Raw genomic sequence first — 15846 nt, forward strand, 5'->3', positions numbered from 1 at the left:
GTGCTCAGCAGCCTGAGAGGGAAACCCTCCCCTGATGGACAACCCCGCTTTCCAGAGGCAGCAGCGAAATCTAGTTTGGTTCCAGCTCTGCCACCTCCCAGCTGGACTCCTGAACATGTTATTCTGGAACCGAATAACAGTATTCATCTCTTGGTGTGGCATAGGAAACGAAATGTGGTGATTTACGTAAACCATCTAGCACAGTGGGTGACGTTTGGAAGGTGCGCAGTAAACAGCGGGTATTTTTAGTATCGTAATTTTATCTCCCACCAAGGCCTCCCAGGCACTATTCTAGGACTGAGCAAAATGGCTACAAGGGCAAGATAAAAGCAGCCCTACAAGGCCCTTGGGAGGAGTCAGATCATTAATTTGAGAATTCCATCTTCAAAGTAAAAGATACAGGGAAGTCACTTGAGAAACCGACTAAAGATGATTCCAAGCCCGAGTGTCATCAGCAGATAACTCACTGATATTGATCTCTTCTTCATCGTAAACATCCACTTCCGTCAGCCGGATGAGCATTCTGGACAAAATGCTGAGGAATTGCAGGTAGGCGCCTGTCTTCCCGATCTGTAGAGACAGCAGAACAGGAGGCAGCCTCAGTACGCCCTGCCTACGTGCGGGCGCTGACTGAGCACCTGACATGCCTCCACACCGCCACCTCTTTTAACCATCTCACCTAATTAGAAGGAGGGCTGGGGGGATGCAAAGATATTTGAGGGAAAATGTGGCCTGAAGAAGCATGGCAGGCAGACAGATGAACTCCAGTGGGCAGGAGACCCACCTGCTTATAAATCATTGCAAATGTCTTTCCAGATTTTAACTGGCCACATGGTTTAAGCCATTAGAAGTAGGACTCCATCAGGAGCTGAACAAAGGTTGCTTCAAAAAAGAATGAACTGACATTTCAATAATATCTTAAGAGTCTTGCGTAAGTGCAAATTGCTATCTTATATTAACTGATATGGCTGTAGGAAGACAACAAAATTCACTGTGCGGGACATAAAAGGCTGGCATCACATTTCTCTCCTCCTAAGGCCAGGAAAAGAAATAAAATGATTTTTCTCTTCTTCCTTCTCTTTCTTCTTGTTTTAGAAAATCCCCTGCCCCCTCAAGCCCAGCACCAGGCCAGTATACTATTGGTCTTAGTTCACTGAGGTCACAACTGGTTACATGCGTACCTGTGGGCTATCCTCGCCTCCCTCCAACCTGGTGCGCTAAGAATGTGCTCTCCAAGTTCTTAGCTCAACGCCCGGTTCACAGCAAGTATTCGACAAATGCTGATGAATGGAAATAACTAACTTTTTATTTTTTTGGCACTGCCGCACGGCATGTGGGATCTTAGCTCCCCGACCAGGGGTGGAACCCACACCCCCGGCAGCAGAAGCGCGGAGTCCTAACCACTGGACTGCTAGGGAAGTCCCGGAAATAACTGACCCGTTTAAAAAGAAAATATGAAACACAACTGGGGGGAGCTTTGGAGAAAATATATGCAATACATATAATTGACAAACGATTAAAATTTATAATCTAAAGAACAAAGCAAAAGAATGAAAGTCAAATGGACTAAAGGAAAAATAGAGAAACAAAACCAGAAAGTCACTGTAAAAGAAGTACCAATGACCAATAAATATATTAAAATATATTCACCCTTACTATTATACTAGAAATATACTATTTCTCCCCTATCAAAAAGGCAAAAGATTTTTTTTTTTTTTTTTTGCGGTATGCACGCCTCTCACTGTTGTGGCCTCTCCCGTTGCGGAGCACAGGCTCCGGACGCGCAGGCTCAGCGGCCATGGCTCACGGGCCCAGCCACTCCGCGGCATGTGGGATCTTCCCGCACCGGGGCACGAACCCGTGTCCCCTGCATTGGCAGGCGGACTCTCAACCACTGCGCCACCAGGGAAGCCCAAGGCAAAAGCTTTTAAAGATTGATAACATTCAGTAATGTGAGGGGTATGGAGAAACCAGGAATCCTTCTTAAAAAACATTTTATTTTTTCCTATTTTTTTAAATTATGAAAAGTACTATATACTCATTTAAAAGTTCAAGAAATACAGATCAATAATAAAGTAGAATGGTCACAAATTCCAGTCCCCTGCTTCCTCCAAGCTCTCCTGTCAGGGAGTTTTTAGATATTTTCACACACGCAGACACATACACACACTGATTTTTTTCATAATTGATATGACACCACGTATATATTATTCTGCAACTTGATCTTTAAAATGTAAATATCTTAGAGAAATTTCAACGTCAGTATATAAAGAGCTATTGAATAGTTCAAACTTTCTGTGCTGAATTGCATGATATTGTTGTGCCCAAATGTTTTCAACCGAACTTGACCAATGCAACTTAAGTTGTTTCCAGTCTGTTTTTTAACTACTGTAAACAATACAAAAATGAGCATTCTTATACATATTTTTGTGGGTTTGGGTTTCTTGGGGTAGGTACCTGGCAGGGGAATGAACATCTGGTGTGAAAAGGAAACACGTCTTGAATTGGGACAGTGATGATGATGGTGACAATAACAGTGCTTTCCAGGGGTCAGGCCACGTTCCAGGTGCCCTACAATTATTCTCTTGTTTAACACTCCTGTGTTTGTGATAGAGTTTATCACAAGGCTATTATCTTCCTCACTCTCAGATGAGAACAGTGAGGCACAGAGAAGGCTGGAACCGGCCCAGGGCTCAGGTGATGTTCTAGTCCGAATCCAACCCCAGGCAGTTCACTGTAGGGCCCACCCCCCAGCCCTGCCCTGTCTGGCCGAGCCCCCTCCCAAGACCCCAAACCAACCTCGTGCGTCCTCCTCACACGCTCACGACACCTGACATTCACACCGCCCAGGTTCCTGCCATGTTGACAGGTGAAACAGTCTTTTGTTGTCAGAAAAACACAGAGAGCTGGGAGATGGTGACAGGTTTCTCATCTCCCTGTTCAGTTTCACCAAAATCTTGCAGGGCAGAAACAGGGGTTGGCTTCCATTGTCAGAGTGGGAGGGAACCGCAGACTGACCATGAGGACCGAATGCAATAGTGTGGGAAATGCAGAATCGTTGTCTGAAGGAGCAACAGGCACCCGCAGGGAACTCCACCCACACATCACGCAGAGGAGGAAACCGGGGTCAGAGGATGGAGGTCACCCAGCCGTCCACCTGCCCACGTAGGGCCATCTGAGATTCCACCGCGGGAAGGCAGGTGTGAATAAGCCCCAGACCTGCCTCTGGGCGCGAACACAAGCCCCGCGGAGCCCGGGCGCACGGGGCGGCACCCACCTGGGGGGGCCCGCTGAGCAGCAGCCGGCGCGGGTGGAAGCCGTCCACGCGGCCCTCGGCGCGGCTGCCGTAGTCCATGTGGCTGGGCCGGGGCACCGTCCACTGCCGGTAGTACAGTGACTGCTCTGTGGACGTCATGGTCTTGCTGAGCAGGGGCCGGAACGAGCTGGCCCACATGACCGAGTGCGAGGGCAGGAGCGAGGCAGCCTTGGGCAGGCCGCTGCCGTCGGTGGACGTGACCATGTCGTACACCAGCTTGGGCAGGAAGACCACAGGCGGCCGCCGGCAGGCCTTGGTCATGGAGCACTGTGCGGCCTGCAGGACGAGCGGGCCAGCGGCGGGCATCGCGGACGAGCCCGAGGAGGACGATGAGGGAACTGACACCTGGATGCTCCACTGGCCGGTCTTGAGGCCGGGCTCCGGCTGGGGGGCCAGCCCGGGGCTGCACCTGCTGATGACCGACGGCGGCCCCCGCCCTGCCCGGGGCCACTGTCTGTCTCCCAGGGCCCTGCCCTCCTCCGCGGGGCCGCAGGGCTGAGGCGATCGGGCCCGGTCCCCCCGCGAGGGCCCCGCCGGCTGAGCCTGAGCCGGGGACTCGCCGCACCGCGCTGAGCCTGCGGAGAGAGGGTCCCGTCAGTCAGGGCCCCGCACCCGCCGCTCCTGCTTCTGCAGCACCAACTCCCCTTACCTGCGACGACTGGGAATTTTCGTCAATGCCATCCCACCTCTGGTTAAATACAGACCCCTCTGTCCTTCTGACAAAGCCAAGAGGCACTGCGGGGAGACAGCCAGCCCCGCTCCCTGGCCCCATACACGTCGCAAAGGCCTCTCCTCGGCACCCCCCGCCCGATCTGTTCCAGAACCCTCACCTTCAGGGCCCAGCCTACACTCCTGCTTCTGTGCGGGTGGGTCCTGGAGCTCTGAACTCCCCTCTGCACAGCGTAGCGGTGCTTCTGGTTCAAAGCAGCAAAACTCACAGGACTGAAAAGGCTTGACTCTAATGCTACAACCACTTAGCTTCTAGAAGAACTCAAGACGGAAAATGCAGTACGCACAGCAGCTACCCAAATACGGGGTTTCGTTTGCCCTTTTCCCCACGTGGACCATGTTGAAAGGCAAGAAGAGTGTGGGTCCCTGGACACGGAGGGGCGGCGCTGTCTGTCTTTCATATCAATCCAGCCACATCTGCCCGGGGCAGGCGTGCCAGCTCTGAGCAACCCCAAGGACCTCAGGCTCCACGGGAACCACATCTCCATCTTAGCTCTGCTGTTTTCCTGGAGACGAGGGGAGCTGCTTCCCAGACCACCCTCCCCAGACCCCGCCCCACGACACTTGGTTCAGCCTGCGCTGCTCACCACACGGCTCAGCCAACCTCCCCACCGGATCCCAGCTCCCCAGCAAGGCTCTGACTCAACCCCGCAGCCTGGCAGGCTGCTTACAGGCTGCTCGTGGACAGAGGAAAGGCAGCACCGGCCTGTCCCCCTGGGCTAAAGGCCTGACTCCTGCTAAAATGCCTCTTCCCCGGGCAAGCCACCAGAGGTGATCAGCTCAGAGGCAGCGGAGGAGCTAAGGACCAGGGTCGGGGAGGCTGTGAGGACCTGGGCATCTGGCCCGGGGGAGGGACAGGTGAACACAAAGCACACGAAAGGGGCAGGAGGTTCCAAAAGTAGACCATGGGGACCCAAATGTCTTCACCCATGTCCTAGGTTGTGAAGCCCAGACTGGGAGGACCCGGAGGACGGAGACCCACACTGATGTTTCTCTCCATCCACCCGCCCTGACCTCAGTCATTCTGCCCCGGTTGAATCCAGGGGGACTGTCAGTCTATAAAAGAGGGACCCAGCCCCTCCCAGGCTGACTCATGTGACCCCGCCCCCGGCTCTTGACTCCTGTGGCCAAGTCTCCTCTCCCTGGACCTCCTGAAACGTGAGTTACACTGAAGGCCACAGGAAGCATCTCATCAGAGACCCCTAAGATCCCAGGACCCTCTGTGGAATTTTCAAAAGCCACCTCACCGGAAGAGGAGGCTGGCTGGCAGCCTGGGCATCCTACTCCACCTGAAGACACTGCACAGACCTGCGTGTCCCAGAACCTTCTAGAAAGCTGTCAGCCCAGGATGAGGGAAGAACAAAGCACCACACCTCTCTACTCTAACAGCACAGATACCCCCCTGGTGCCCTGGGCTCCCTCTATTGCTTGGGGCAGGAGGATGACAAGCTGCAGCATTTGGCTTTTCTGACTGACTCCAGCCTCTAAATCAGACCTTTCTTCTATCACAGAGACCAGGCTCACGTTAAGGAGGCCTCGTCTGACTCCCTCTGTGCACACCTGTGAGGGAGAGCCCCACCACTGGCCCACTATTATCCGTGGGCAGGTGGGGAGGGGGAAGGAGAAAGGAAACCAAAGAAGGCCCCAAGTCAACGCCCCTGATGTGCTCTGACCTTTGCAGCCACGCCCTGACCCTGAGCTGTAACCCTGGAACCACTCACTGCACCCAAGCACCACACACACCTTCAGGCCCAAGCCTCCTCTACCTGTGAAGTCTCCTCCACCTGGAATACCTTCTCCCGCACTGGAAAGCCTTCTCCTGCAAGGCCCAAAGGCCAGCTGCTCTCTGAAACCTGCAGGGATCACACCCTACCGCTAAATCTGCCTCACCTGAGACAAAATGAATTCCTTCCTCATATGCATAACCGTAACACCTCACAGGTGTGAATATGTGTGCAGAAAAAATACAGCAGCCCCTACTGCGACATAACCTGGTCCAAGGGAACAATGGTTTCCTTGAGAGCAGGTCCGTATCTAATTGGTCTCTCAATGCCCTGAGCCAGGTAGAGAGTAGGTTCTCCGTAAATGCTTGTGGTGGGAAGACGTGCCATACTGTCTCACGTGTGCCCGTCCTGACTGCTCCTGAGGCCGAGGCATCCCTCAGAGCAGAGACCTGGAGCACTTCATCCACATTCCCCGCCCCCTCCACCAAAGTGTGGTCCAGGTCCAGGGGTCAGTGACACTTGCTAAATTTTGTCGTTTCTCCCCCAGGGAAGTCTTCTGTGTCCACTTCTCTCTGCCCTCAGACTTGACAAGAACACTCACCCAGCTCCTCTCCCCTGATTCCAACAGCTGCCTGCAGAGCACAGAGGGAGGGCCCTCTGACACCACCCGGCACAGGCCCTGCAGGGGCAGAGGCCACGACCTCCTCCCGGGAAGGACCCCCCACTCCCCGCCCAAGTCCAGAAAGACGCGTACTCTCTAGAAAGGCCAGTTCTTCGTAGATCCCTTCTCTTTCCAGTTCTAGTTGAAAATAAAGGATCTCTTTTCATTCTTTGAAATCTCAAAAAACAAAAACGGTCCAATTGTGGGATCTTTACCCCTTGGAGACTTACTGGATGCCTTAGAGGAGAGGGATGAAGACGCAGAGTCATGGGAGTGAGATCGTTCTCTCTTCACGGGGCTCCTCTTCTCTGATGTGGAGCCTGTTTCAAAACACACACACTGAAGAGGCCTCGTAATCATGGTCCTGTACGTTCCCCCAGCACTTCACAGTTTACAAAGTGCATTCACACATATCATCTCTCATCTGTCCACCCACCCACCCACCCACCCATCCACCCATCCATCCCTCCATCCATCCATCCCTCCCTCCCTCCTTCCATCCATCCATTCCTCCATCCCTCCCTCCTTCCATCCATCCATCCATCCCTCCATCCCATCCATCCATCCATCCCTCCATCCATCCATCCCTCCATCCATCCCTACTTCCATCCATCCATCCCTCCTTCCATCCCTCCTTCTATCCATCTATCCATCCATCCATCCATCCCTCCTTTCATCCCTCCATCCATCCCTCCTTCTATCCATCTATCCATCCATCCATCCCTTCCTCCTTCCATCCATCCATCCATCCCTCCATCCATCCATCCACCATCCATCCATCCATCCATCCCTCCCTCCCTCCTTCCATCCATCCATCCATCCCTCCATCCATCCCTACTTCCATCCATCCCTCCCTCCTTCCATCCCTCCATCCATCCCTCCTTCCATCCATCCCTCCATCCATCCCTCCATCCCTCCATCCATCCGTCCTTCCATCCCTCCCTCCATCCCTCCTTCCATTCCTCCATCCATCCCTCCTTCTATCCCTCCATCCATCCATCCATCCAACCATCCCTCTATCCATCCATCCATCCCTCTATCCATCCATCCATCCTTCCATCCCTCCATCCATCCATCCCTCCATCCATCCACGTTCCCAGGCCTCCTCTGAGGGAGTACTGAGAAGACAGAGCAGGCCAGTGAGGCACTGGTGGGTCAGTGAGGCTCCTGCCCAGGGGTCACAGCTACAGGACAGAGTAAGGAGAGCAAAGAGGGAGGAGCCCAGGGGCCAGGTGCCCACCCAGCAGGGAGAAGTAGGAGCAGGGAAATATCCTGGGAAAGGTGACCCTGATCCCAGTTCTGAAGGGCCAGCAGGGATCTCCAGGTGAAGCACGGAGCAGAGGGGACTCGAGTGGACGGAAGAACGCCTGTGTGGCCCAGAGGTGACAGAGCAGAGCACATTCATGGGATGAGTGTGGCCAAGAGCCCGGGGTGTGGCATAGGGGCCAGAAGCCAAGAGGAACGAATGGGGAAAGGAAGGAGGTGGGTCGGGAGATTCCAGGAGTGTGGATTCACTCCACGGGCAATTCCATGTCAGGGTCCCATTCACGTCTGCGAAAGGTTCCCACAGCACCAGGCGGGTCCTTCCACCCCACTTTACAGATGAGTCATCTGAGGCTTGGAGAGGTGACATGACCTGTCCAAAGCCACACAGCCAGAGATGGAGGGGGAAGAGAGTCCTCATCTTCCAGCTCTCCTTCCATCTCTCTCTCTGCTACACCAAACCCCACGAATGCCTTGCATATTTGTAGTAGCAGCTTTTTATTTTCTCTCGCTATCCTGTTGACGACAGCCAAATGCCTTGCATTGCTCCGATTTATGTGTCCTATTAAAATACATGGCGTTGGGCTTCCCTGGTGGCGCAGTGGTTGAGAGTCCGCCTGCCAATGCAGGGGACACGGGTTCGTGCCCCGGTCCGGGAAGATCCCACATGCCGCGGAGCGGCTGGGCCCGTGAGCCATGGCCACTGAGCCTGTGCATCCGGAGCCTGTGCTCCGCAACAGGAGAGGCCACGGCGGTGAGAGGCCCGCGTACTGCAATAAAAAATAAATAAAAAAATACGTGGCGTTGAACTTCGATGTCTGCAAACGAAACTAGCCTGTTTTCATAAATCTCAATAAGGGACAGGTCCTGTTAATTCACGTAGAGGAAACAAGCGAGTGAACCTTAAACCAGGCAGTAATTCCACCAGCAATTCAAACAAGGCATGAACTTAAAGCCTAGGAAATGTCCATTTTTCTTCCTACTCTTTAAGAATTCTAGAGCTACAAAGAACCTGTTGGGATTTCCATTTTCTCACATGACCAAAAATGAGGGGGAGAAAGCAAAATCTGAAATCATTGAGGGATTTCCCCCAAAGACGTATGTAGATGTCTCTCATGGGGAGCTGCTGACCAGCAGGTGGGCCCAGGGCTGCGCCGCGCACGGGACAGGTGTCCAGCCCGGCCCTCCGCACCTTCCGTCACCAGTTCCTCATCCTCGTTGTCTGTGCTGCTCAGCTTTTCGGCGTCGCTCTCCAAGGCCTCACTCCGGGCCCGCTTCTCCAGGGGAGCCTCGCTGCTCACAAAGTAAGCAGCCAGGCCCAGTTCCTGCTCCAGTGCCGTCCTCACCAGGCAGGAGGAGTTTATGAGCCGCAGGTCACAGTACCGCAGAGACCTGGGAGGAAACGGAAGAAGGGCTCTATCGACTGCCTTCTACAGAAGAGGTACTGCTCGCGCTGGGGACCAGCACGCTGCCTTCCTCGCTAGGCCCCTAGGACTCATGCAAACGGAGAAGCAAACAGCATCACTGCGACCCCTGAGCAACACAGTCTGTTTGACTGCAAGTCTCTGGGGGCCCCTGCCGTGGATTTAGCCCCGCGCTGCTTGGAATCAAAAGAACACTGACTTTCAGGTCAGACAAAAAGGAGGCTTGAACCCCAGCCCTGCCACTTCCTGGCGACAGACCCTCAACAAGCTGGGCAACGTCTTGGAGGCTCAGATTGTTTTCAAATGAAAGACGGCCGTGAATATTAATAACCATCTACGTGCACTGCTGGGAGAAATATATGTAATAAGTGGATATTTGATGATTCCATCAACATTTAAAATGTGCCCAAGACTATGCCCCATGCAAGGGAGAGGATGGTCATCAAGGGGTCGCCATACTGGAAACGAGAGTCTGCCTGGGAAGACATGCCAATGAGTCACGACACACGTGGAGGAGGGGGCACAGAGGGCAGGCTGGGGCAGGGCTCGGAGCTGCGCGGGGGAAACGGCAAAGGGCTTGGAGAGAGGCAGATGGGGGTTGCAGGTAGGCTTTTACTAAAGCAAATGACCTTTCACTTGCTCATCTATAAAACAGGGTAGTAATACTATGGTCGTAAGGTGCAAATGCTAGATTAAAAGTCTAGTCCAGTGCCTGATACAAAAAGTAAATGCTTGCTCAACGTTAAGATAGACTAAGGCATTGTCTTAGCCCTTACGGAGTTGAGGAATAGAAGACTTGATCCGTGGCACGGCAACAACTGAGGTTGAACCCTGTGCGGACACTTTTACCCGGCCCATGAGTACGCGGCGCGAGGTGGCCCTCACGAAAGTGTCGTGTGGCCAAACGGCAAGAAGCCGGGAGGCCCCGGTGTCCGCCATGCAGCGCACTGGCTTAATCTCTGTAAACCTCAGCTTCCTCATCAGCTACGCGGCCTCCACCCATGGAGCCCGGCAAGAGTCCCCACATCCACCAGCACGAGCCCGGGGGGTGCCTGTCCGAGAATTAGGAAAAGCTGCCCAGGCCTCAGACGCATTTCACTGACATTTGCTGGAAAACGGTCACCATGAAGATACACATCTATGATGACTCTGATGTGAATGCATTCCCAAGAGTCGGGCAGGGGAAGCCTGACCTGGCAAAGCCCCCAGCGGCGAGCCCAGGCAACTGGCTCCTCAGAGACCCCCAGGTACACAGTCCCTCCCCACTCACCTCGGTAAGGACTCCCCGTGCGGGTCCATCCCACTAAAGATCAGGATGCACGGCAGGCCCTCCAACTCCAGGTACGTCTGAGGCCTCCACTCCGCATCCTCAATCTTCTGCCACATCTGCAGGTAATTAAAAAGAAAGCTGTGGGCTTCCCTGGTGGCGCACTGGTTGAGAGTCCGCCTGCCGATGCAGGGGACACGGGTTCGTGCCCCAGTCCGGGAAGATCCCACATGCCGCGGAGCGGCTGGGCCCGTGAGCCATGGTCACTGAGCCTGTGCATCCGGAGCCTGTGCTCCGCAACGGGAGAGGCCGCAACAGTGAGAGGCCCACGTACCGGAAAAAAAAAAAAAAAAAAGAAAGCTGTAAGACTTCTTACTTTCCAACCAGCCCAGCTCCAAGGGAACCTTGATGTCCTTCTGCTGATATAAAGCCCTTGCAATGCCTCGCTGGATTTTTATCAAATTTAAACTGCAAATAGGCATACCACTGGCTTCACCACGGGACGCCCAGCCACATAGAACACTGCCTAGCACTCATCAGCCGTTCAAGAGATATCTGCCAACAGACTGACTGATTCTTTTTTTTTTTGCGGTACGCGGGCCTCTCACTGTTGTGGCCTCTCCCGTTGTGGAGCACCAGCTCCAGACGTGCAGGCTCAGCGGCCATGGCTCACGGGCGCAGCTGCTCCACGGCATGTGGGATCTTCCCGGACCGGGGCACGAACCCATGTCCCCTGCATCGGCAGGCAGACTCTCAACCACTGCGCCACCAGGGAAGCCCCTGACTGATTCTTTGAGAGACAGTATATACCCAACTGCCTGACATTCGGTGCGAGACAGTATATCCCCAACTGCCTGACATTCGGTGCTATGCTCTCTCCGCTGTGGGGCTGTGCCTTCACAGTGCCTTCCCAATTGTTCTCTCAGTATTCTCACCCTAATCCTTTTGCATCCTCCGTCACCTGTACATTTAGTGAAAGGCAACTATGGTCCAGGCACTGTGCTAGTCTGGGAGTCTGAGATGTGTGGGGCTGTCCTTGCCCTTCTCTGCTGGGGGAGGAGCAAGATGACAGGCAGGGAAAGCAGAACCTGCCCCGGTTTGGGGGGCGCAGGGGGACAAGTAGGGGGAAGGGCAGCTTCCTGAAAGAAAAAAAGACTCTGGGGACTTCCCTGGGGGTGCAGTGGTTAAGAATCTGCCTGCCAAGGCAGGGACATGGGTTCGAGCCCTGGTCCGGGAAGATCCCACATGCTGCGGAGCAACTAAGCCCCTGTGCCACAACTACTGAGCCTGCGCTCTAGAGCCCATGAGCCACAACTACTGAGCCTGCATGCCACAACTACTAAGCCCACGTGCCACAACTACTGAACCCATGAGCCACAATTACTGAAGCCTGCGTGCCTAGAGCCCATGCTCCGCAACAAGAGAAGCCACCGCAATGAGAAGCCCGCGCACCACAACGAAGAATAGCCCCTGCTCACCACAACTAGAGAAAGCCCGCGTGCAGCAACAAAGACCCAACACAGCCAAAAATAAATAAATAAATAAGAATTTTTTTAAAAAAAGACACTGAGTTGAATTCTTCAGATTGATAGGCATCAGCTAAATAAACAAGAAGAAGAAGAAATGAATCCCCAGAAAGAAATAAAATCAAGCTACAACCCAGAAGTTTGAAAGAGCAAGGCAGTGTGTTTTTTGGGGGGTGCAGCTTTTATAAGTAATGTGGTGCAGCTGGACTGAAAGCTGCAGGTAGGGATGTGGCGAGAGAGGCAGCTGGAGGGGTGGCCCGGTATGCAGAGGCCACGATGGACCTATGGACCCGAATGGGACCTTAAGGAGTTTGTCGCCACCCCACTCCCTCTCCTCCCCTCCCCCTGGTGGTCCCGCCCCACTGCCCTCCCAGGAGTCTATCCCCACTCCTGTCCCACCTTGAGCTGCTTCAAGAAGTGCTTCCCGATGGTGATGCCAGAGCTGGGGTTGCCCAGGATGATCTCAAAGTGCTCCTCCAGGGCCAGCCGCGCCCGCACGTGGGCCAGCCGTTCGTAGGCCACGGCCGCCAGTGGGGAGCAGGGCACCCGCAGCAGGACCATGAGCCCGTGGCCGCAGGGGCACTGCTTCGGGGAGTTGATGAGGTTCTGCGTGATCTCCAGTGTCTCCACCGATGTGTAGTTCTTCATCTGAGAGAGGCCGCTCACGGCCATCATCGCGGCCGTGTAATGCTGCACGAGAACAAAGGTCCTGATCACCGCACTGTGCAGGCGGGGGAACCTGCAAGGAACAGAGAGACCACGTCGTGACCCAGGGCTGCACCCCCCAAGGATGCCGGGAGAGCTCCGAGACAGAAAGGCCTTCCCGGGGCATACAAGTGACCCAGACACCTGCCATCTCGGGCACAGGCAACTCCTGGATCACAAACAAGTGGTGCTGCCTTTTGAAGCTGGTTGTTTACAACCCGAAATTGAAGTCTTCCTTAGAAGTCAAGTCAAAAACTGCTTTATCATTTCCAGCTGAGAAACAGAAGCAAAGTTTTGCTGTTGCTGCTGGCTCATACTAGCTGCTCAATAAAGATCTGTTCAATGACTAGATGAATGAGTAAAATAAATGCCCATCATCAGCTTAATTTATGTTTCCATGAGTTAGGTAATTTGCCCCAGGTTCCCACTGGCAATAGAAGAACCATCAGTAATCAGTACGTAAGTGCAGCTACCACTTACCCCAGATTTGGGGGACCATCCTAAAGGCATATCATTCATTTCATGTACAGTGAGTTATCAGAAATGCAACTAATGTGATTTTAATTGGACAGATGAATTACAGATCCAAACACAGCCGGTCAAACCAAGAATCCCAGCTTTTGTTTCAGAAGCTGTGGTCACACGAAGGGGGAGACCCGTCCCACAACTACGTGCACTGCCAGAACAGCTCTGACCCTTGTGCCAGAGACAGACCCCAGAACACCACCAGAAAAACCCAAGTCACTGGATGTCGCTCTGTGTTTCCAGTAGGAATAGACAAATTGATGTTCCGTTTATAGGCAATGCTCTCGGCGGTTTATTTAGATGGAATGAGTCCCTTGACTCAGTGGCTTTTTGGAGCAAAGATAAAGTAGTTTCTTGACCTACAAAGACAGGAACATTCCCACGGCCCGTGTCACCCTGTGAGTTCTATCAGGGCAGCCAGCTCACCTTCCAACAGCATCTCTGATATCTTCTGCCCATCGTTATACTTTTGTTCATTCTTTCTCCTTAGCACTCAACTACTTTGTGGCGTCTATGAACTGAAGAGTTGGCCTGGCAGACTTGCCAATACCAGTGCCGTCTTGGGAAGGCATTAAGGGTCTGCAGGTTCTGACACAAAGGGGACCAGTGGCCCAAGCACTGCCTTACCCTGCCCCTGGTGCACTGGCCAAGTAGTGCCCAGGAAGAAAGAGAGCAGAGTGCAAAATGCATTGTCTCCACTCTACAGCACTGCCCCAGCTGTGGTGGCCCCTCGTCACCTTGAGCAAGGGAAGAAGAGCAAGGTGTCCCTTAGGGAGCAGCACACTCTTCTCCCCACGTCCAACATCCGCTTTCCACTCTGCTCAAAGGACAAGCAGAGACTTCTGCTTCGGGCCAAGACAGAGTAACAGGGACCAGATTTATTTTTCCATCAGAAATAACTAAAAATCTGGATGAATATATGAAACAACAGTGTTTCAAGACAATGAGCAACGAAAGACAGGGATCCTTTGAAATGGGAAAGAAATTAGGTGAGTCTCCGGTCTCCACCCGGAAAGAGTTCCCAGGATTGCTCAGGAAGGAGGAACCCAGGCAAGCCCCAGTGTCTCCCTGAGTTGAGAAAAGATCTGGAGTCCAGGGAAACCAAGGCAGCCAGAGTTCATGGGGGAAATTACCAAAGAGGAGAGAGCTGCACAGATAAGAGAACTCAGGAGAGCCGCAGAGGGTCCCACTCAAGTCCTCAGCTAAGTGGCGATCCGTGCATATATGTGAGAAAACTACCCAAAGCCAAGAAAAGGACCATCCAAAAGGATGAGAGGGAACAAGACTTCAAACTCACACAGGGCTTGGAATAGTTCCCGTTCCCAACGCCAGTGTGGAAGACATCAAAATTCATGAAATATTGCAGAGTACTTAGAGGGTTTCACTTCAGTAGTGAACAAAATTAGCCCTAGACTAAAAACTGCTCTGGTCCTGCCTAACAAAGTTTAAAAGCAAGACCTGAAAGAATTAAACTGTTGCCAAGGAACTTAACTGTATCTCAGAACAAAGCTTAAGAAGATTTATAGGAATACAAATATATCCAGCACCCAACGAGGTAAAATTCACAATGTCTGGCATCCTCTCAAAAATTACCAGATATGTAAAGAAGCAGAAAAATACAGCCCATAATAAGGAAGGGGGAAAATCAACCAATAGAAACTGACCCAGAAACAACACAGATGACAGTATTGGTAGAGAAGAACATTAAAACAATTGGTATAACTATATTCCATATGTTTAAGAAGATACAGGAAAAATTGAGCATTTTAAATGGAAATATAAAAAAGACTCAGATTCTAGAGATGAAAACTAAAATGTCTGAGACAGAAAAAGAGCTGGATCCTGAATTCTCATGGGAGCTACCATCTTGGTATTTGGCCCGGCCCTGCCAGCTACAATGGATCAGTTCAGGAATGGCTACCTGACCCAGGATGGGTCATCAGTCTTTTCTTGGGATTTTTCAAACTATTTATAAGAATCAGTCCCCTTCTAGAAGCTGGAGAATATGAAGTTCAGCAGCAGCTAGGGAAGATGTTGTCAGCACATGGAAGAAACCAGTGTGTGATGAGATACAGTAAAGCTAACACAGAAAAATACCAAAGACAAGACAACACAGTCTTGACAGTGTTTAATACCTAACTTAAGTTGTTCCTGAAACCAGCTGCATCTGGTTCTGTGGTTTATTTATTCAACCTCTCCTTTTATTTCATGAGTCAGTGCATTCCTCTCCCTTTCCTAAAGTAGTTCAAGTTGGGTTTCAGTCACTTGCAAGGAACAGTCCTTATTAATAAACAAACACAAGTAACAATTTATTATCAATTTGTCAGTGTGTACCTTCATGTATGTGCTACCTGAAATTGCCTCTCTTCTTCTCTTAGGAACCTTGTTATATGACTATTTTGCTTTTGTGAAAAATAAAAATAAACTGGATGTGACTGAGAGCAGAAAAAAAAACACTAGTAAACTTGAAAACATAACAATAGAAAGGATCTAAAATGAAACAGAGGGAAACAGAAAATAATGACTGTAGCATCGGAGAGCTATGGAACAACTTCAAGTAGGCTAATATATGTACAATTGGATCACTCTAAAAGGGGAAAGGAGAGATGTAGAAAAAATTTTTGAGGAAATAATGACTAAAATTTTTTCATCTTTGATGAAAATTCAATTAACTCAAGAAACATGAAGAAAAGCACACCAAGGCCT

At 52.0% G+C, this 15846-nt stretch overlaps 1 protein-coding gene across 1 annotated transcript in view; it reads right to left on the reverse strand.

Annotated features, from left to right (window-relative positions):
• Positions 1-15846, reverse strand: part of GREB1 (growth regulating estrogen receptor binding 1) — a 68594-nt gene that overhangs the window by 15695 nt on the left and 37053 nt on the right. The window contains exons 17-22 of the mRNA XM_060027637.1: positions 12310-12649; positions 10388-10503; positions 8886-9085; positions 6661-6750; positions 3278-3891; positions 468-570 (exon numbers count right to left, since the gene is read on the reverse strand). Of these exons, the coding sequence (XP_059883620.1) occupies positions 468-570; positions 3278-3891; positions 6661-6750; positions 8886-9085; positions 10388-10503; positions 12310-12649 (1463 nt within the window). The remainder of the gene's footprint in view (positions 1-467; positions 571-3277; positions 3892-6660; positions 6751-8885; positions 9086-10387; positions 10504-12309; positions 12650-15846) is intronic.

This window comes from Delphinus delphis, chromosome 12 (assembly GCF_949987515.2).
Source record: "Delphinus delphis chromosome 12, mDelDel1.2, whole genome shotgun sequence".
Classification (NCBI taxonomy): Eukaryota; Metazoa; Chordata; class Mammalia; order Artiodactyla; family Delphinidae; genus Delphinus; species Delphinus delphis.